Genomic DNA, 21747 nt, shown 5'->3' with positions numbered 1-21747 from the left:
GCAGGAGCTTTCTGCAACATGCAGGTCACTCCATCCATTAGGCAGGTCAGCACTCACTTCCTGTTTTTTTTTTTCCACACATGCTTTTGTTTGTACACATTCAGTGGCAGATTCATGAAGCTCAACACCATTTTCATTTTTTTTTCTTTCTTTTGTAAAAAGAAATTCTTTTCAAATGCTATGCATTTTCCTCAGAGAGACGTCTTTGCGTTAAGAATTGTGTCGTGTTGTGGGATTCAGCAGCAAAAATGAGAGAATGTAAAACAAGAGAGAGAGAGAGGCTTTGTTGTTGCTCCTTTAGGCCTTAATTACTAATGCACTGTCATCTGGAGCTGTTTTATATGTGCACAGACTCAGCAAAAAGCTTTTCAAAGTGAACACATTGCCTAGCTTTAACGACAAGGCTGAACATCTGTCAACATGCACTGGTGCATGCCCTAAAACTAGTGTGATGATACACTTCTACCTGTGTGCACATCACACTTGTCAAGAATGGTGTCTATTGTTTTTGGTAGGTTTTGTGTTTATCATGTTTAGATTTATTTTGTTATTTGTCTCTGATTGTTTTCAATACTTTCCCCAATGTTTCCTGTGTCACCCGCACTTTCACCTCACCCAGCTCTTCCACACAGTTGATTATCCTCATGTACTCATTAGACTCTCAACTGTTTCCACTTATCACTTCTCCCAGTTCCATTTAAACTCTATTCTTGCCCTCACTCATCTGCTATTGTGCTTCATGTCGATCTGATTCTCCTCAGTGTTTCCTCATTATATTTTGTTTCGCTGCCATGTCAGCCTTTTATTTTTTTTTATGTTTTGCCTTAATAAATTATTTTTTATTCTTTTGTCTGCATTCCCGGGTTTGACCTCGTTAGAAGCCGAAAACACTAAACCCTAATGTTTTGAAACATGTGGATTGTGTTTTCTTCTGCAACATAAAAATAACCAATTATTTGTTTTACATCACTATGGTGGAATTTTTTATATAGTCAGATTTTTTTAAGCTGTAGTTACAGCTTTTGTTCACAGAGATGCACCTTAAAATTGTGACCAATATGCAAAAAGAGTTTGAACAATAGTTCAAAACAGCTGATACTTTTGTACCTTTCACTCTCTGATTTTTTTTTTCCCCAGATACATGCATAGTACTGGAAACCCAGTCGGTGACTCTGTCAGTACAGCAATGCCTAGTGCCTACCATATATAAAAGCAGTTACATGAGCTGTCAGTCAAAGCCATTTATGTCTCTAAACAACACAAAGCCGCTATGGAAGTTAGTGAAGTGACTGACAGACTCCTAATACCACGGTTTACCAATGCCTTGATATTAAACTGCCAATGCAGAGTTCTGTGACCGAATCAACTACGATTTATGTCTTGCAGTACCTGCTTTGATAATTAGTAATATTATTATTGTGATACATATACTGCAGGGCTTAATTTGAACAGGATCCTGCCGGAACAGGATCCAGGAATTCTCTTATTTTGACAGGGTGTGTTCCAGTAACTGTTTGATTGGATCTGGTAACTCTCAGGCTTACTAATAATAAAGTTATGAACAAATTTGACTGCCTTGAATGAATAAAACCTATATTGGATATGTAACCTGAAAATAATTACATAAACACTAATTTTAAACACAACAGCCACTTACGAGCTTCCTAATATCACAAAAGAGCTGCCCCTACAAGTAAGCATTTCCGCTTCTACCCTTAAAAAGATCTGCACCCATAAATGTTCAGTCATGGGCAAGTTAATTAAAAACACAAAAAATATAAGTAAACTCAACTAAATTGCAAATCAGTTTTACAGTTTAAGTGGGTTATTAATAACGTTTTTATTATTTATTAAAAATATGAGAGAAATGTTTGATGCATAATCACATTACGTACATCACGTATTAAAACAACAGCGCCAATATGGCAAAACAACAGTGAGCAAAATGTTGAAAAAACAGTCTAATTGACTTTCATAAAAAAAAAAAAAAAAGTCTTCTCATTGTACAACTAAACAACCGAGAATTGAAACACATGAAGTCAGTGGCAATCAAGATAGTACTGGAGCAGGTGCAAGGATGCGTGAGAGAAGCAGAGCATGCTCTATTCACATAAGGAGAGCTGTTGGTCAGGCTACTTCTTGTTGATCTCTAAAAAAGTTATTAAATCAAGTGTTTACAAATAATGTAGATGATTAACAACTCGTTAACATACACCAGAATGCAGGAAATGACATCTACTTTATTCAAAAGTTTCTGGGGGAAACCACTGATTAAACTATGGGAAATACAAACAAAATAATGAATGCATTCTTTTTGGTACACAGTTTTAGAATGACACTATATTTTTGATGCTGTGTACAAAAAAGTTTAGACTGAAAGTAATATCTAATAATAACAGACAGTTAGTAGTAAATACTGACTAGGTATAAAATAGTTTTACAATTAAAATGAAAAAACAAGATATAATACATAACAAATAGTAAAACGCAGCATTATTAATAGAATACTAAAAGGTTTTTTTTTTCTTTTTTTTTTTACTAACCTCACAAATGACTTACTAGGAAACACAACTCAAATCTATTGTCACATAATCTCTTCAATTTGTTTTGTGATTAACAAGTATCAGCAACAGTCAACGAGAGAAATAATGTTTTTGATTTAAATAATATTCTGATGACCCACATGGAAAATTGTAGACGTGCAGCTAATACAATATGTGTAAGCTATGCTGTGTGGAATCACGTGTATAAAATAGGGAAATCCTGAGAAACAATTAAAACCTTGTGTGTTGGGTCTTACCAATGACACGGAGCTCGGCGTTGGTGAAGATTCGACCATGCTTGTTCTCCGCCACACACTGGTACATTCCAATGTCTGCCAGATTTAGGCTGCTGATTGTCAGCACTCCATTATTTACCTGAACTCTGTCCTGTTTAACACATACATAGAAGTAGAAATAAGAACATGTACATAAATCCCAAACAACTGTGTATAAAATATCATAATATAAAAATTATATAAAAATAACGATAAAGATTAGAATAGTTTAGTAACCCCAACATTTTAAATAGACTACATTTTGCTTTTGGTTTGTCTGAGATGTTTTTAGTGTAATTAACAGAATATGTTGTTACATTTTTATGTTTTAAATAGATACATAAATAAATGAATGCCTGAATAAACAAACAAATAAATACATAAATAACTTCTTACCATAGTTTTATTAATGAAAGGATACAGAAAAAAATAAAGGATCTTCATGAATTATATTAGTATTCAAAATAACATCATATTAGTATCACATACTTTGCATACCACAGGATAATGCAAGGCTGTTCAACAAAAATCATTGTTGCTTGTTATTAGCTCCATATATGGGCACTTAAAAATTGTATGCCAAGTGTGTTCACTATGATGAATTGCCTGGTTTAATGCAAGCTATAACTACAATTTTCTCTCTTTTGGGAGCTTGATAATTGAAACATTTTTAATTTTCTGAAGTCTTAATAGGCCCATAGTGACTAGATGTAACCATCTTCTGTTCTGCACTGAAACATTTTCAGACAACGGATGATGTCAAACCACAGAGTAATTTGTCAAGAAAAAGCTGCCGGCTGTTTGTGCTTTACCAAGTATTACAGGGAATCAGGTGTCAGAAAGAAAAAGTAAGTGCATGGGATATTCTTTGTTTAAAAGTAATTACAGTACATGCAACTTCAAAAACACCAACAAAACGTAAACTTAATGAGAACCACACCTGAACAGTTCTTTTCTTTTCTGTGCTCCTCTGACCTTCACAAGGTTTAGCAGTGCTTTCCACTCCCTTTTTATAGTTATGTCAATTTAAGTGTGGCAGCACTCATTGTTCTCGCCCTTGATCTTTCCATTGAGTGTACCTGGACCTTTTAATGTCACTGACAAAGTAGTCTAGAGGGTCCTGCCGCCAGTCTGTCTGTCGTCTGAAATCATTACAGCACTGTCATTGGAAAAGACAAGAACTATCCCTTAACATCAGTCAGTGACACTGCTGTGGATCTTCAAATACATTTTCCTCTGAGGCTGGCTAAAGCATGCATCAGATGGACACATGGCTACGCATGGCTGAACTAGCACAGTGGCTTCCGCCAAAGGGGGTCCTGGGTGAGAATAGATGCAACAATTTTGAAGTGGAACAGAACAAGTCTCTTTTCTGGAAAGAGCTGTGTTTTATGGTCTGTGTTTCTCAAAGTAACAGAGAAAGAAAAGAAATAAAAAGGAGTCAGAAGTCATAGTGAGAGATGGTCCTTTTTTAGGTTACAAAGTGCATAGGCCAGGGGGGATGAAAGAGATAAAGAGCAGCTTAGTAAGTAGGTGGGTTTCTGCCACACTACACTGTTCTGTCCCTGCTGTTTTGATAAAAACTTCAGAACCAGTTGTGGCTCATATACAATCTACAGTGGTGGACACAGTTCTGCTAAAAGCTAATAATGGAATAAATTTTTCATTTAGCGGATTAACATTTCGTCAACTTTGGAAAAAGTTAGTGGAATTAGCTTCCGCTAAATTAGATTTTGCCAACTTTAAGTCAGCTAACAATATTCACAAGCTGGTTTCTGTATGATTTGGGTGTGTCTTCAAGAGTCCATTAGACATGGTACAGTAGCCCCTCAATACTTCGCAATTCGATTTTTGCGGACTCCCTCTTTCATGGGTTTTCAATGTAAGATTGTACATGACAAATGACTGGCTGATTGATGGAAGGCGACCAACCAGAGCATTGTGCTGAGGGGCAGACTGACCATTGGGAGAAACGGGACATTTCCCGGTGGCCTGGCCCACTCCCTGAGCAGTAGCGGGAAAGACAAACCCACCCCCACCCCCTCCTTTCTCTTTCTGAGGCTGTCTCGCAGAGCAGAGACACACAACAGGCGGGCATGCAACCTGTTGTGTGTCTCTGATCTGCTGTGACACACAACCTCAGAAAGAGAAAGGAAGGGGCCGGGGGGGGGGGGGGGTCTGTCTTTCCCCATCACTACTGTGGGTTCTTCAGTGAGACAGACAACTGAGTGAGTGGCATGGATTGTTTTAAAATAATGAAGCATGACCCAAATCGAGACTTTGGTCCAGCCCCCGGAGATCACTGAATGGGCCAGGCAACTGGGAAATGTCCCAGTGCTCCCAATGGCCAATCCGCCCCTGGACTGGCTTAGTAACCACAACATCAGTATGTCTGCTCTCTTTCACAGTGATCTTTTAAAGTGTTTAGAAAGTTTAGAACATTGTTAAGAACATTGCAAGAGTGAGGGAAGTGTTAATAAAGCTTTAATATATATATATATATATATAAATAAATACAAAAAAAAAGTCTCTATTTTATGGATTTTCACCTATTGCGGGGTGTCTGGAACGTATAAGTGAGGGACTACTGTATCGGCTTACTACGTGTGCATGTGACAATATGTGATTGGTCGAAACAGCTGCAACTGAAGGGAGTGACAAAAATGTGTAATGCAGACTGAGTGACAGTTGTCCACCATCAAACCCTCAGCAATGGCTCCCTTCAGGGCTGTGTGCTGAGCCCTCTCCTATTCACTCTGCTCACGTATGACTGTGCACCTACCCATCCAGGCTGTCAAATTGTAAAGTTTGCAGACGATACAGCAGTGGCGGGATGAATCCCAAACCATGATGAGACTAGCTACAGGCAGGAGGTGGAACACCTGGAGAGCTGGTGCAGGAAAAACAACCTTCACATCAATGTGAGGAAGACAAAGGAGAAAGATAAAGAAGAGATTTCCGCAATTTTATTTTATACCTGTTCGGCAGTTTAGCATTAGCAAAGCTAATTCTTTTAGTTAGCAAAATATGAGTTAGGAAAGCTAATGTTTTGGTTAGCTGTGCCCACAAGTGACAATCATTTAGCAATGAAAACGATTGGAAGCATTTATCTGCTTTATCTTTATGTTTAATTACGCATGACCCCCTCTCCCATTTCAATAAAACATTAAAATGCTGTAAAAACGCAAATCATGGATGCACTATTGTTGCTTTGCCTGTATGCTGAAGGTGTAATGACATTACTGTAGCTGTTAAACTGACTGAAGCCAAAAACAAAACCCTGCAGAGGGCATGCAGGGGACTTTATAGGTCAAAAGTAGGGAAACTACACTCTCTCATGCGCATAACTAAAAGTGGAAGCTAGTGGCATATCGGAAAAATACAAGCCCAAGTGGGTCCTTGTTTTGCCAGGGTGACATTTTGAAGTGACAGCCCTCTTTTGTGCCATTTAATTCCCATGAAAGGGGGCAAAACAGAGAGATAGAAAGATAGAAAAGGAGGAAAAATGGGGAAAAAAAACTTGAAAAGGAGCAAAAAGAAAGGAAGTGCCAGAGATGGTAAGAGGAGAACAGGGAGGAAGAAAAAAGGGCTGATCCATTCTAATGAGGAATAACAAATGGCCCCCTTGGCCTTCTCCTCCTCCTTCTTCTCTCTTTACAATGCTGACCTTTGGGTTTTGAAATTGATTTACTGTTGCTGCGGTTGACAGTGGCATTTTGAAAATGGTAACACCCCACCTCATTAATATAGCCACATGCACAGAGAATATGCTACATTGGCCATCTGCCAGATAAATTTTTACAATGTATTTACAAATCAATACTGGAGATGTGCAGGTGGGTTGATAAGTGGTTCAAGATATAGCAAAAAGAGGCAGTGATATTTGTCAGCCATTGAAAATGAGCTAAACAAAAATATACATGAAAATAAATAACAAAGAGAATGTTTAAGGTGACAAATATTAATCCAGACTAAAATTTGAGTTTTTGGATATTTATTTTATTTTATTAAGTTTATTTGATAGGGACCGACACACAATAAGCTATCTTATTGAAACTGAATAAAGCAGAAGTCCCATGTCTGTATCATGGTTCTTATAGCGTGAGCTAATTTGCAGCATTTGTCCCTAGATGTTTTTTTTATTTTTTATAAACAGGATATCTAAGATACAATTAGAAAGTGGAAAAGTAATAAAAGAGTAAAATAATTAAGAATAATATTAACAACATACGGTAAACAGTCATACACATAATACAAATGGATTAAAACATAACAATAAAATTCATTAAACATGAGTGCAATGCTGTTTTTGACACAGCCACAGTTTAGTTTGTTTTTTAAACATACTGAATCTGGTTACAGACTTTAAATTGACATGGAGTGAGTTCCAAATTGTGGATCCTCTCAAAGAGAGAGAACTTTGTACTAGGGGTTAAATGACTACATATTTTTAAAAGTCAACTTTAACATGATAAAAGTCAAGTCAACATTGACTAGTCAATGACGTCATAGGAACTCAAGACGCTATATCATATTCGCAAAAAAATAATGTATTATTTGCACAAAAAAGAACAACAAAACACTGAGTGTATATTTATGCTCCTGCCATTTATCATACTGCAAATAAAAACCAAAACTATTATTAAGCTACAAAAGTGAAAGAAACGTGCATTTGAAGATCAATTTTACAAAATAGGAATTTATAAAACTGGAAAGATCTAGAATACCGAACTTAGCTAAAATATTACAGTGATGAAATCTGATTGGCTTTTGGTATGTGTAGTTAGGTGTCTGTGACCATACAATAGCTCCATAAGACAAATGTGAACGAATCCAAGTGTCAAACATTTTCTAATAATTTTAAAACAATTTATGTTTGATCTAACAGTTTTGCAGATTTATGTGCATAAATTCAACAATAGTAATTTAAATCTTTATTAGAGAATCAGCACTTCTGTGCATATTCACTGATTTTTGATTTGCTGAAATTTTTTATGCATTTTATTTTATTTTATTATTGTTTGCCTTTCTTATTCTTTAAATACAAAGTATATCCCCAACAATACACCAGCAGTCTAGTTTTAATGTAATAACCTAACTCAAACACCAATAGTCAGTGATCTAAAACCACTGGAGACATGCTTTTTAGGCAGAAAGCACACACATACCAGAAGCATAACAACACAAAGCACAGTGCAAATTGCCTAAATCTAAAATGTACTTTGAATAAAAAAGTTTTTTTAGCCTCCCCCAGGAGAAGACTTAATGATAAAAATCAGATTAGCAGATAGGAGACTGAAAACTAAATTGTTGACAGTCTGCTTCATTGCAGACAGAATAAAGCATCACATTGGTTTTCTTTTTATCAAAACACACAGACACACACTCTAACACTTGTACACAGTTATTTTGCCAAATTTGGTCTCAAGTAAATACAACCATTTTAAATTGAGAAGTTCTTGCCAAGTGCATGCCTGTGAATAAGAAGCCTTTCTTTGTTCAAAATGAAGATGAATCATGCAAACACTGAATCCTTTGAGCAAAATGGTCCAGGATTCTCTGCAATCCTATAATATTTCAACTTGCATATCAAATTATTTCAATTCAATGAACAGTTTAAAGGTTGTTTTCATGGAAAAATATTGACAATTTGCTAAAAGTAGAAATACTTTTAAATAGAAAGGAAATTGATACTTCAATCAGTTGTAGAAAAACGTTCTTTTTTGTGGTGATATTTGAAAAACTTGTGAGGAATTACTGTTTAGGAGGCACTTTTTTTGGTCATTCATAACAACTCCGACATAAATAATGTAATGGTAGGTTGAACATCTGTCCTCTATAGTGTGGATGTTTTGGAGCCCAGCTTTTAACTTATAAGTCTTAAAATGTGTGTTGAAATGTGGTTCACTGTTTGAACATGCAGCATAAAGATATTACTTGCTTCCATTATTTTATTTTATTTTTTAATTTTCATGTTTGATTTTATTTTGGACAATGGTAAATTTTACTTGTTCAAAACCCTCACCCAGAATCTGTGGGGAAAAGTAGAAAACAAACTATGCAATTATTTATCAGGTTTTCTTGTTTTATATGATTGCATCACTTTAACTGGTCACTGGTTTACTGTTGTGTCAACCTATTTGTTTTGGGCATCTTTGTTCATACTATAGCCAAAAGTAAAAATGTGTTCTCCTTTATGTTTACTTAATGAATTTAAAAAAGGTTTAAAAATCCTGTACCTCCATGAGATCCAGAGGGTCTCCATTTTTCAGCCAGTGGTATGAGGGTTTGGGCTTTGCATTGGCTTTGCATTCCCACACTAGAGTGTCATCAATGGTCTTCTGAACATCCTGAGGTTTCTCAATCAGCTGTGGTGGAGCTGCCAGGACACAAATCATTTACTGTAAATGAACACTTTCACGCTACAAAAATGCTTGAGTAAGACCTGAAAGCAGCAGTTTTATAGAGAAAAAAATCAATAAACCAACCAAGCAGGCAATTAGTCTATTAAAAAAGCATCCAATGGCACAAAATCTCAGTCTACTTCCAATTAACTTGAAGCTGACCCCTACTTGGAAAATATATTAATAAAAACACTGTAATAAAGCTTTTGTGGGGAAAAAAATAAATAAAAGTGAAAGCTTCGGACCAAAGCTAAACAAAAAGATTTGTGTTTAGCACAAATTGTGTTAATAATGATTGACTATCAACGAGCTTGTTGATCTTTCAGCAGTACAACTTAAACTTAAATTTAAACATCAGAAAGTCACTGAAAAGGTCAATTTACAAGTGAACTTAAAGCCACGTAAATTACCAGTACTTTATTAAATCCTGCATGATAATGACTAATAATTTGGACAATAATGATAATGGAAACTCATACTCAGGTATCAGCAGTTATATATTGCTAAAGTAAGCTTTTGTTGTCGAAAATCAAACTCTTTTGATAACCTTTATTGGAAACGTGCGCGCTTAGAAAAGAAAAATGCATTTGATCCTGACATGGGTCACTACAGATAACAGCTCAACAAGCAGACATAACAAAAGAAACCATCACGTACTGAGAGGGAGAACGTCATGCAAACAGCTTATTCACAAGGTCAGTCTAACCGAGCCTGAATCCATTCAAATGCAGCAAACTGCTGGATCATAATGTCATTTAACCAATTTCCTAAATCCCCTTGAACTCCAGTGGGAATATTAAGAAAGGACTCAAAGAGAGACCAACCCCCAACCCTTATTGTTACTGTGTGCCTACTGTTTGCTGCAAAGCCACATCCCTATATTGATTCTCCTATTCTTCTCTAAACTTGATGGATGTCCCACAAGGTCCCGTCAGTGGGACCTTAAAATGAGATTAGAGATTTTTATCACTTGCCCACAAGTCAGTCTGTGAGGCTGTGCGATTTGACAAGACTTAAATCTTACAAGAAGACACATGGCTTCCACACAGTTACAGCAAGGATCTCATAAAAAACACAACACTGCATGGAAACATCAGTATACAGATGTTTTTTTTCTTTTTTTAAACTAATAATCACAGTCAGTCTGCTGTCAGTGGTGAAACAATACTGTAAGCAGAAATGTCTGCACTCATCAGATCAGAGCAATGGGAAAGTGATCAAACTTTCTTTCTGTTCTTTTTGTTTTTTGCAGTTACAGCAAATTCTGTTGTTTTTATAGAGCATGGTCCAATTCTCATACAGTTCATGCATACAAAACATGGTAAGTTTATCCACTGTTAGTGCTAACACATTAAAAGCTAAGAGCTGATAATAATGAATTGCTTTTTCTTGGAAATGATATGACCACATTAACTAGTTTTAAGACATTGCCTCCATTCGGTACTTTGATACTATACAATGGTTGAAGTAAAGCCGCTTTAATGCATGGTATACACGTATCTGTTTTTATTCTGATCATTTTATTTTAATTCTAAATGCATCACAAAAGTGTATTATCATATCAAAGGTATTTTTCTTTAGAGGAAGAAAAACTTTCAATGAAAAATATTGCCAAAGGGCCTCATGGCAAGACATTATCAATGAATAAACTGCAATATAATGAAGAGAAAAACAATAAAAATCTTTCATCTGGGGACATTAAAAGCTTTTCTCAGAATATAGGCCATAAGTCTAGTGTTGGTGAGAAAAAAGTCAACTCCCTGAAAGAGGTGTTGTAAATCTAAAAGGCCCCCGTGTTAGCCGCTAGCACAATAAAAACCTTGTCAGAAGTGAACTAGTGGTAATGGGTTAATTTATTACTACATGCCATGCTAGTACTTTTTCTATTACGTATGATATAAAATTCTTTAAAACAGCATGAAACTAACTTTTTTTTTGTTAGACTTGTATAATAATTGCACATTCTGTTTGCCAAATTTCCAATCGGCCTTCAGAGTAAACCTTTAAGTGTTGAAGTGCTTGTGAATTAAAGCCAAATGAATCTATAAATGCACCACCAACTAGTAAGAAAATTCACAGACTGAAGGCAAACAGTTTTATATACTTAAGACAAAAAGTAGAAGAGTATGTTATAGAACAAAGATCGGAAACTCACCATAGAAAGACAGTTTTCCTTGAACTGAGTTTCTTCCTCTGCTGTTTTCAGCAACACATTCGTACACTCCTGCATCCTCCAGCTGGAAATATGGGATCTCTAAAACACCACTGGCTTTATTTATGTCCACCTTCCTGCTAAATGAGGCCCCATCCACTCTCCTCCAGCTGATGGTTGGCACTGGGCTAAAGGTGAGGGGGTAAAAAAATAATATGAAAAATAACACCAAAAATTGCTTTGTCTCCGACTTCTTCAAAAAAACATAAAATATTTGTGAAGTGGATGTTATAAAACATGTCAATGTGCCATTACATTGAATATATTGGTCTTTTGTTCTCTGTGTGAACACAGGAACAAGCCACTGCATGCTGAAATTACTATGACATATTAAAAATGCACAGTGGGACATACTTTCCAAGTGCAAAACATTCCAGTTTGACTGTTGAGCTCTTAGCAACAGGAACAACTTCAGGAAACTGCACTTCGATCTTTGGCTCATATTCGCCCATAACACCTGCAGTTGTACAGAAAAGCAATGAATTGATGCTCCACATCACTGACAGGAAGCCTGTCAGCTCTGGGCAAAAACTTGTAACAAAGAGAAATATTACAAAGAAAAACATAAAATGATCTACAGCAGGTTTCTGTATAGCACAATTTCTTATGGGTTCTAAACAGACAGAAATCGTTTTTTCTCCCCTTTTATTTTGTAATATAAGAACAATGGAGGCGAGTTTAAGAATTGTCTGTCAAAGCATCATTGTGGTCCATGAAATTAGAATTAACAAACTAAACAGATAATAGAAAAAAAATAGCCAATCATCCACCCATCCATCCATTATCTTTACCCGCCTTTTCCATTTTGGGTCACGAGGGTCGCCGGTGCCCATGTCCAGCAATCACTGTGCGAGGGGCGGGGTACACCCTGGATGGGTCGCAAGTCCATCACAGGGCCACATAGAGACAAACGAGACAAACAACCATTCACTTTCTCACTCACACCTAGGGACAATTTAGAGTTACCAATCAGCCTAACATGCATGTTTTTGGTCTGTGGGAGGAAACCGGAGTACCCAGAGAAAACCCACGCATGCACGGAGAGAACATGCAAACTCCACCCAGAAAGGCCCCTGGACCGGGGGTTTGAACCAGGGACCTGCTCGCTGAGAGGCAGCAGCTCTACCAGTTGCGCCACCGTGCTGCAATAGCCAATCAATATGATTAAAATTAATGGCAACAGTTTGTAAAATAAAGTTATTTTCCATATTTTTTTGTTTTCGCCAGGCAGTCTGTAAAGTTTCAGCACATGTGGGTTAAAAAGTTTTTGTCTCTTAATTGTAAACTTTGACACTTACAAGGTTACTAATTTATGCAATATATGAATTGTATGTAAGGGTGTCGAATCGTACCATCAACCCGCAGGACTAAAGGCGTCGGCGGTCCTTGAACGCTGCTTTTGGTGACAGTGTTGGTGACTACACACGTGTAGTTTCCCACATCAGAGGGTTCCACCTTTGCGATGTAGAGGTTACCTGTTTTCTGGGACACAAATCGACGCGTGTCCTGGATGACAAACGACGGGTATTCATTGAAGATCCACATGAAAGTAAGTTCTGTGAACAAAATCAAAGACAATAGATGTGGGCAACAAGTTGAAACACGAGCAGATTTATAAATCATCTATATCCATTTACAGATAACAGGGGATCCATCAGCAGTCTCATCACTTCTGTGTGAGTGGATACCCTACGGGATAAAGCAATTAGTGGATTGGACTGAGTGCCAGCCTTCCATGATTAAAAACATAATTTATAATTGAAGAGCACTTACTCTTACTCACTGTTGGATAAATGACTTTAATATGGTTTAAAAAGATAGGCTTTCATTATTCTGAAGTGATAATGCCGGGCATATGAATAACTAGTTTTTGAGAAAAGTTGTTTATTTTTTTTATCAACAGTAGGAATAAAAGGATCTTCCCTGCTGAGATTTGTTCGACTTATTCTAAATAAACATACCTAATGTCCAGGGTGAGTCCACTGTAAATTAAACTTTAAATAAAACATGTTTAACTTACTCTTCATAACTTGCCTTGATTTATTTCCTTTTAACATTTTTTCCACATAAGCCTATCCTTTTGGGAATATAGCATTTATTTACGTTCTAAAAATCAACTTTTCCCATCTATCTTTGATCACTTATAATAACAAAGTTTCTGGAAGATACTCCCAGAGTGCTGCCAACCAAATGGAAAGCAGTCATAGAGGCGTTGCACTAACAAACAGCAACATTATATAAAGGAATATTGGTGTTTTGACATATTGACACAAGGATAGATTGCTCTGGACCAGGCTGCGTCCCTGTCCCAGAAGCAATCTTTGCTGTTGATAAAAACTTGTCTAAGTGATGACTCTGCACAACAGTGCCGAGAATAATTGAGATGTGACTTGGAGTCATTTATTCAGTATTTGTCACTTCTTGCTCTTTAATGGGGAGGAGGAATCCTAGATTTTGACATGTCATTGCAGCCTTGAAAATAACACATTGAAATTGGATTTAGAAAATTTAAGTTTTTCTTGTTTCAGTTAATGGTTATCTGTCCTCTCTGCTTTAAATGTCAGACACCCTCACCTGTCTATTGCCTCACTTGATCATGCCCTCCTGGTTAATGCTCATTAGGCCCAGTCTTGAGGGGTACACTCTGCTAGACGTGTCATGAGATTTTCCTGTCAGTGCATCCTGTTGTACTGTTATACCTGTGTTTTTGACAGTTTTGACATTTTAAAAAATCACTTCACCTCTTTTTTATGACCTTGTATTGTGTGTGTAAAGATTGTCCTTTTTGTTCAGCAAAACAAACAAAGAAAGTTCCAAAACTGGTGACAAGAAAGGTTTCAAGCTGCATGAGTATGTGTACTTTATTTTAATATTTTAGTTTAGCAAATGGAATGACAATGCTGTTCACATTTAAATACTGCTCGCAACTCCATTTCAATTCATCTTCACTGACGCAATATGTTCTGGGATTTGTCAACTGGATTTTTTTCCTCTAGAGGTTTAAAGCCTTGCTTCTACATTATGAATCAGCTCTGCTTGTTCCAGGACGTTAGTGTGAAGGTGACTGACAGTCAGCTTGACAAAGGACAATGTTCAGTCGAGTTCATGACAATTCTTTGGGTCTTGCTCAGAACTAAGGTTATGCTAGGTTTCCTTTACATTAAAATAAAAGTAATTACACAAATTACCATCACAATTTAGATGTTTTTTGCTGCCTTCAAAATAAAAATGTCATCAGTATAATCTTGCAAAACCCCTTCCCTTCGTGTTGATGAGAAAAATGTAGCTTAAAGCAAATGCAGACCACAGGATTCCAAAGAAAGACCTTGAAATGAAGTGGAATCACAGTATTGTGTGAAAGTTTTGAGTTGTCACTCATTTCTTTGTCATTTGTTACAAGGAGGCAGACTTTCTTGTAATACGTTTAAAATGTATTGAGTACTTTTCATGCTTTTTTAAAGTCTTTTAAAGTTTTTCTTTAAATATTTGCTGTTTTTGCAGTTGTTTTTGTTCACATTTCAGAGAATTGTGTTTTGTATAATCAACTCTTAATCTTGACATATGAGTCACGCAGTTATAAAATGGTGATCAAACGCAAGACGCAAACCAGTTTAGGCAATTTGTTACTAACAGCCAACAAGAGACAATTGCTTTTAATTTATTTAGTTCATTCTATAAAAATGCCAAAGCTAATATGGTTTGACAGACGTAAATTAGTATTTTAGCAAAAACAAACTTATTCCCAAATAGCTGGTAGATGAAAATGTGTCATACTGAATCCAATGCAACTGAACAATAATGCATTTCTCAGGTCTTATATCAGGTCTTTGTTGAATTTAGCTTAAACAAATGACTTTCAATTACTGTTAATTAACAAGATAAGCTGTCAAAATTCTAATTTATATGAAGAAAATTATAAAAATTAAGGGTTAGTTTAGAACTTTTTACTTTTACTGTGGATCAAAACCTGAAAACCAGTCAGGTAAAGGTTTAGATACACAACGTGAGGCTTTAGATTTTACTTTCGATGTTTGTGTCTACGGGATTTTTGCTACCAACTCCTATAAAGCTTCTGTGAAGTCAACATAATTTCATGTTGATCCAATTGACTCACAAATGGAACAGCTGAGGTATTCTCCTCTCCCCTTGATAATGGATCTCAGCTCTTATCCTGAGAAGGTCATGTATATTTAATGCAAGCTAGTACTTGGACCTATATCATTCAAAGGTGCAAGGCATGAAAAAAACGGAACAAGAAATAAGCAGTTACTAATTGGTTTGTTAAAGATTCATAAGGAGAAACAAGAAACAGGAAAAAGGAAGTGGAAAAAGCAACAATGCCTGTAGTTGACTGATTTGAGAGCCTTCCGTGGAAGGGTGGTAATGGAATAGCACAATCATGAGTGACAGTGAGTGGCAGATATTTATTGTGGTTCCATTTAGTCTTTGTATAATGAACAGACAGCATCAATTTCCTTTTAATGATCTGAGAGGACTGAAGAGAAATGGAACATGGCAGGCCAAGGACATGCTAAGTTAAGAGTGGGTTTATGCACAAGTGTGGGGAAAGAAAAGTATATGCACAATTTGTGTCAAAGTGTATACTTGCAAGCCTGTTCCTTGGATGGTGACAGCCATTAACCAGGCTTTCTAATCTGTATTCATAACACACATTTCACTCGATGAAAAGGCTTAGGTCAGGCGCACGGTAAAAATCCCTGCGAGTTATATGTGCTGCCACTCGCCAGTAAGCACCCTATGTTTGGGGGCAGATGCACTGAATGGACAAAACAAGTGATTTCAGTCTTCAGTGACTCTGAAAGGCCCATTTCCATTAGTAGAAGGAGGTCAGATGCATTAGGTCCTTGACTAGCTGCAGTCTTTCAGACCATCTTAAAGCAAAAGGTGACAAAGACCAAAATCTGATCTCAGGCCAACATGGTATAGCAATGAGAGACAATTTAGTTAGAGCTTATCTTGAATACTTGAAAGTATTTTGATCAGTTCAGAAGTGCAATTTTAATTGCCTTACATGTTTAGAGTTAGGGATGAACGATATTGGATTTTTGGCCGATATCCAATATGCCGATATGTTAAAACGTATTTGGCCAATAACCAATACCAATACAGATTTTTGTTTTTTTCCTAGACCTACTTGCAGAGACTACATAGCTTTCTCTTCTGTGGAATTAAAATACTACATTATTCTGCATGGTATTTGTCATTTTGGCATGCAGCCAAATGCAGATGGCAAAAGAGGGGCTGAAAATGATGTAAGACTTCAACAAGGATTATGTTTAATGTCAAATTTATTAATGACATTTACTTTCCCTAACACAATAACAACACTCGAACAGTGCAAATTTGTAAATTTTTACAAATCTAAACTCAACCTGTTCACAAAGGACAAGTGAAAAGCACATAAGTAGTAGTGCATTAATAGATGTACTTGACAGTTTTTTAAATTAAAAATGAACTTAGAAGCCTTTTATATCAGCAAGTTTTTTTTTAATGGAATGGCCGATGTCCGATATTGAACTTTATCGCAAATATCGGCCGATACCAATACCATGCCGATAATATTATGCATCCCTATTCAGAGTGCATGTGTAGCAAAAATCTACTTTCTGTATTTTCTTTATATTTTTTATTTATTTATTTTTATTTTTTTTTGGGGGGGGGAGGCTTTAAAATGAAACAATGGCAGCTTGAATCATACATGGTAAATCGGAAATCTTTAAAAATGGAGAATAGATCTTTGTCTTGGACTATGTCGTGCTTGTCATGAATTATGTCCTGTCACCATTTATGAGAACATGCTTTTCTAACATGGAAAAAAAAAATCTGTCCACCCATCTATTATCTTGGCCAGTTTTGTCCTTTTTGGGTCAAGGGTTCACTGGTGCCCTTATTTAGCAGTCACTGTGCCAGAGGCGAGTACACCCTGGACAGGTTGCAAGTTCATAACAGGGCCAAATAAAGACAAACGAAACAAACAACCATTCAAATGCTCACTCACATCTATGGACAATTTAGAGTTTCATATTTGCATCTGCATCATCTTAGTGCTGTTGTTATTACAGAACATATGATTGTGTGGGCATAGTCATGAAGTGTTTTTTCTAAACTTTTAAGTTTATCATAATATATATAAAAAGATTATTTTCTTTAATTCTTTGACCACCTGTATTTAAAAAAAACACTGAACAATCACATAATGATTAGAGAGTATAGTTACAATGTACATCTGTACTCAAAACAATAGACAAACAATTGAGACTCTGTGTGGGTGTGGGAGGATAAGTAACAACATCAAGACAAGATGTATCATAACTGTGAAAAATCTGATCAGTCTAGCCTTTTTGCAGCTATAATAGAAAACTGGAGATGATCAATCTCGCAGTACATCTTTACTTCCTCACCATATCTATCAACAAGAATAAATTCCAGTGACAGCTGAGTTTGAGAAAAATATTGAAAGGAAATAGATCGTTCAAAGCATCAGGCAAGGCCTTTATTGTAGAACAGCTTTGTTTCAACAGAACAAGGACAAAATGGTCTGTTTATAACCAGTCACTTTGACAAATAGGACGTTTGGCTGCATCCGTGTAGTATAAAAGAAAAACAAAAACTCACACAGAATGGGTTTCAATTAATTTGACCCAAAAAAGAAATAAATCAACATTACATCAATTACTCACCATTCTCCTCAAAATATTGCTGACAGTTGAACTAAAGGTTTTGATAAAGGAAAATAGATTTAGTCTGTCTTAATATTTTATATTACCACAAAATATGCCCTTCAATAATGATATTTTTCATTCATGACCTGCTCTGAAGATTCACTGGAGAAAAAAAAAACATTTATTTCAGTTGGCTTAAAAAACATATAACCTGACAACAACTCTGGCATCAATTTGGAGTGTCTGCAGGATTCCATTGTTTTCATCTGCTGGTTCCTGTGTGCTGGGCAGCGCCAACAAGCAGCAGCTATGGTCCATTTTCTCTGACTAGCTCCAGAGGTATCAAAGACTGTGGAAGTGTTCCTTTCCCTGCTGGAACATTAGATACCAATCGGTATTGTTGCCAGCCACCTGTATTTTCTTGAAAGAAAATTTATACTTACCTGTTTTCCTCTGTGTTTCCTAGTACCTGTTCCACTAAGACAAAATCCTGGATTACATGTTCCTCCTTCGTGCCTCTAAAGATGAGCCCTACCATGGAACTCCTGTCACCTCTACCTTGATCTCAGACAGTCCAGCTATTCCTCCGCCACTCACCCTCTGCCTGCCTACAATCCACTAAGGTAACATCACTAATACCTCAACCTCTCCATCTTGGCTACCAACCTACATAGAATCCTCCACCCTCCTCTCAGTGCTGTGAAACTTCAAGAAACCTATCCTCCCAGTATAACCATTTAATACACTTCACTGTAAATAAAGCTACTTTACCTTTTACTCCAAGTTGTGACTCTGCTCCTCTTAGTACCTCTGCTCTGGTTATTACAACCATCATTATGATAGTTTTGGAGTTATTTTAACAGGCAAAAATTATTTAGTAAAGCTAAAAAAAAGTTGTGTTTTAACATATTAACAAGTGGCAGAGACCAAACAGTGTCATAACTGTTTTAGTTCTACAACTTGATATGTAGCATTTCAGAGACTACCAGTAAAGTTTAGCATTAGAATACATTTTGATGCATTTGTCTTAAACTGCGAGGGTTTGTTGACTTGAACACAGGAATGAAAACGTCCACAGGGAACATTATATTTATATTATGTCAAGAACAAAAACAATCCAGATCATTCACATGGCATATGAACAAAAACACTCATTGTAATTTTGGTCGAGTGATGTATTTGAATTTTTTAAACGCACAATCACAGAACCCTTATATGGTTCCAAAATAATCAAACACAGTTTGACATATGGGGCCAAGTACATATCCTAACTAAATTCTTTAAAATTATATATATTTTAAAAAAATCAGAATTTTTAATTTTATTGAGAGAAGATTGTATAATGCTGCATACTAATTGAGAATTACAACATCAAAGAGAACAAAAGAACCCTGCTGTTTTAATCAGCTATGAAAACAATGCATTTAATCACCCATAATGATACAATCTGTTGTCATATCATAAGGAAATTATACAAGGGGTGAAATAAAATTACAAGAAGATCCACATAAATAATAACAGGCATTTTATAATGGTGATAAAAAAATAAATTATTATCAAACTTACTGTTTGCCTTAATTACATGTGTAATCATCTAATTATAATTCACCCTCTAGATTATGCCTTTCAACACTCAAGTCTTTTTCAAAGCTGAGTAGAAACCCTTGAAGTTGTGTATCTTTGTCTGTAAACACGTCTAGACTAAAGAGAACTCTTGATTTTATACTTGTTATATAAATATGTTAAACATAAAAAAAGGAAAGAAACTATTGCTCTCCTGTCTCCTGAATATGTTTTATAAACCCTTCATCCTTTTGAAAACCCTGGGTACTTGGTAAGCATGTCATCATCACCTGCTGCCAAAAAAGGTGGGCGATCATGCCATTGTCCATACCGTTTGTTTACATGTTTAGTTGTCTGTCTGTTAGCAAAATATTACATAAACTGCTTCACGGATTGTATTGAAACTCTCAGAAATTATCCCTAAAATGTACATCTACAACTGACTGACTTTTGGACTTAACCTAATTAAAGCAGGCTGCCACAACTAATGGACCTAAGTAAGCACAAACTGCTTTTTACCTATCTTGTAATTGATCAAGTAAGTACAGGCATGAACCAATTTTGGCATCTAAGATTGACTGATTAAAATTGGTCGGCCAAATAGTCGCTCTATCCCTATTGTAAAATCTTTGTATGGCTGTTGCAATGGGTCATCTAATAATATGAAGCCGATCAAGCATTAAGCTAACAGCTAAAAACATTGTTTGTAATATTCAGTATAATGTGAAGCCAAAGAGTAGATTAAAACTTTAAATAAAACTTGGTAGCCTGTACTGACGTCAATATTTTATCATGATGCATACAATCAAACATTTTTTCACAATTACTCAAAAGTGACCTATAGATGACTCATGGAACATCATTGCATTTCCAAGTTAATTTATTTGTTTCCTGTATGTCTCCTTCATTACCCAAGGAGACAGTCAACGTTGACTAACTCCATTCCCGCTACAGGAAAATAAATAAATAAATAAATAAAATATATAAAAATGAATGAATAAATAAATAAAAATCATACTCTGTAAAGGTATCCAGAGTGCAGGCACTCTTTGGCCATATTTCTAAGAGAAATCAAATTTATTTTGTAAATTGTAAAAAAAATAAAGCGTAAATGTGAATGCTAGATTGCCTTGACAGCAGACAGACGTCTAGAGAAACACTGCAATTTGCAAATGTAATGTTTTCCTGATTAAACCCGTTTTCTTGTAAATGGTGGATGGATTGTTAGATTTCATTTGCTGTTTATTTTGAGCATATTCATGACAGAACTACTAGACAGAAGCCCAACACTTGTGACAGGGCAGCTGTTTTGTTGTTTGCTGACTGGAGTGTGTTGGCAGAGGACGCACTGCAGCAAGTAGCTTTCACAAATATTACAATACAAAATCTAAGGGTGCAAGACATTTCCACTGCACACACGTTAAAATTATGTTTGCATGCAAATTATTCATTCTTCTAATAGTTCAGATTGAGTTTTAATAAAGTGTAATGACATAAAGCATTTAAAATGTAAAATCTATGTGTTTTGTAGAATTGCAATGAAAAGCAATTTAAATTTCAAAGACAACTCATTACAAACAGCACACTGGTGTGTTTTTGATTAAAATGACATACCTTGCTGAGATGTTTACTCTAAAATCAGACCACCAACATGCCGATAGAGTGTACTGAAACAAACACCATGCACAAACTGGAGTGCAGAGGAGAAATACATGGCAGACAAAGAACTACCGGTACAATTATTTACACGACATGTGGAGATTTTCCATACAAATTGACACACAAGCTTCAGGATGAAATAAAATTCTGTTTTACCAATGCTGACAAGTATATTTCCATCTTTAAGTACGTGCTGTAACTATAATCCTATTTCCATTCATTATCTGTCAAAGACGCATCCAGAATTCTGAATTAAAAAAAGGTTTGAGGTTGAACATGAATATAGGTGAAATGTTTGTTTTAACTGTGAAATATTGATTTCTGTAATAATTCACATTAACTTGAAATTTGTGGTCATAGATTTTAGAAAATCATCTCAGAATAATATATATATATATATATATATAT

The 21747-nt window shown here is 35.9% G+C and overlaps 1 protein-coding gene across 1 annotated transcript in view; it reads right to left on the bottom strand.

Annotated features, from left to right (window-relative positions):
- cntn3a.1 (contactin 3a, tandem duplicate 1) overlaps positions 1 to 21747 on the bottom strand; it is a 74602-nt gene that overhangs the window by 32423 nt on the left and 20432 nt on the right. Inside the window, exons 5-9 of the mRNA XM_037684922.1 lie at positions 12787 to 12990; positions 11789 to 11891; positions 11378 to 11562; positions 9058 to 9197; positions 2801 to 2930 (exon numbers count right to left, since the gene is read on the bottom strand). Coding sequence (XP_037540850.1) covers positions 2801 to 2930; positions 9058 to 9197; positions 11378 to 11562; positions 11789 to 11891; positions 12787 to 12990 — 762 coding nt within the window. The remainder of the gene's footprint in view (positions 1 to 2800; positions 2931 to 9057; positions 9198 to 11377; positions 11563 to 11788; positions 11892 to 12786; positions 12991 to 21747) is intronic.

This window comes from Nematolebias whitei, chromosome 11 (assembly GCF_014905685.2).
Source record: "Nematolebias whitei isolate Nwh7 chromosome 11, NemWhi1, whole genome shotgun sequence".
Taxonomy (NCBI): domain Eukaryota; kingdom Metazoa; phylum Chordata; class Actinopteri; order Cyprinodontiformes; family Rivulidae; genus Nematolebias; species Nematolebias whitei.
This window is presented reverse-complemented; position numbering and strand designations above follow the sequence as displayed.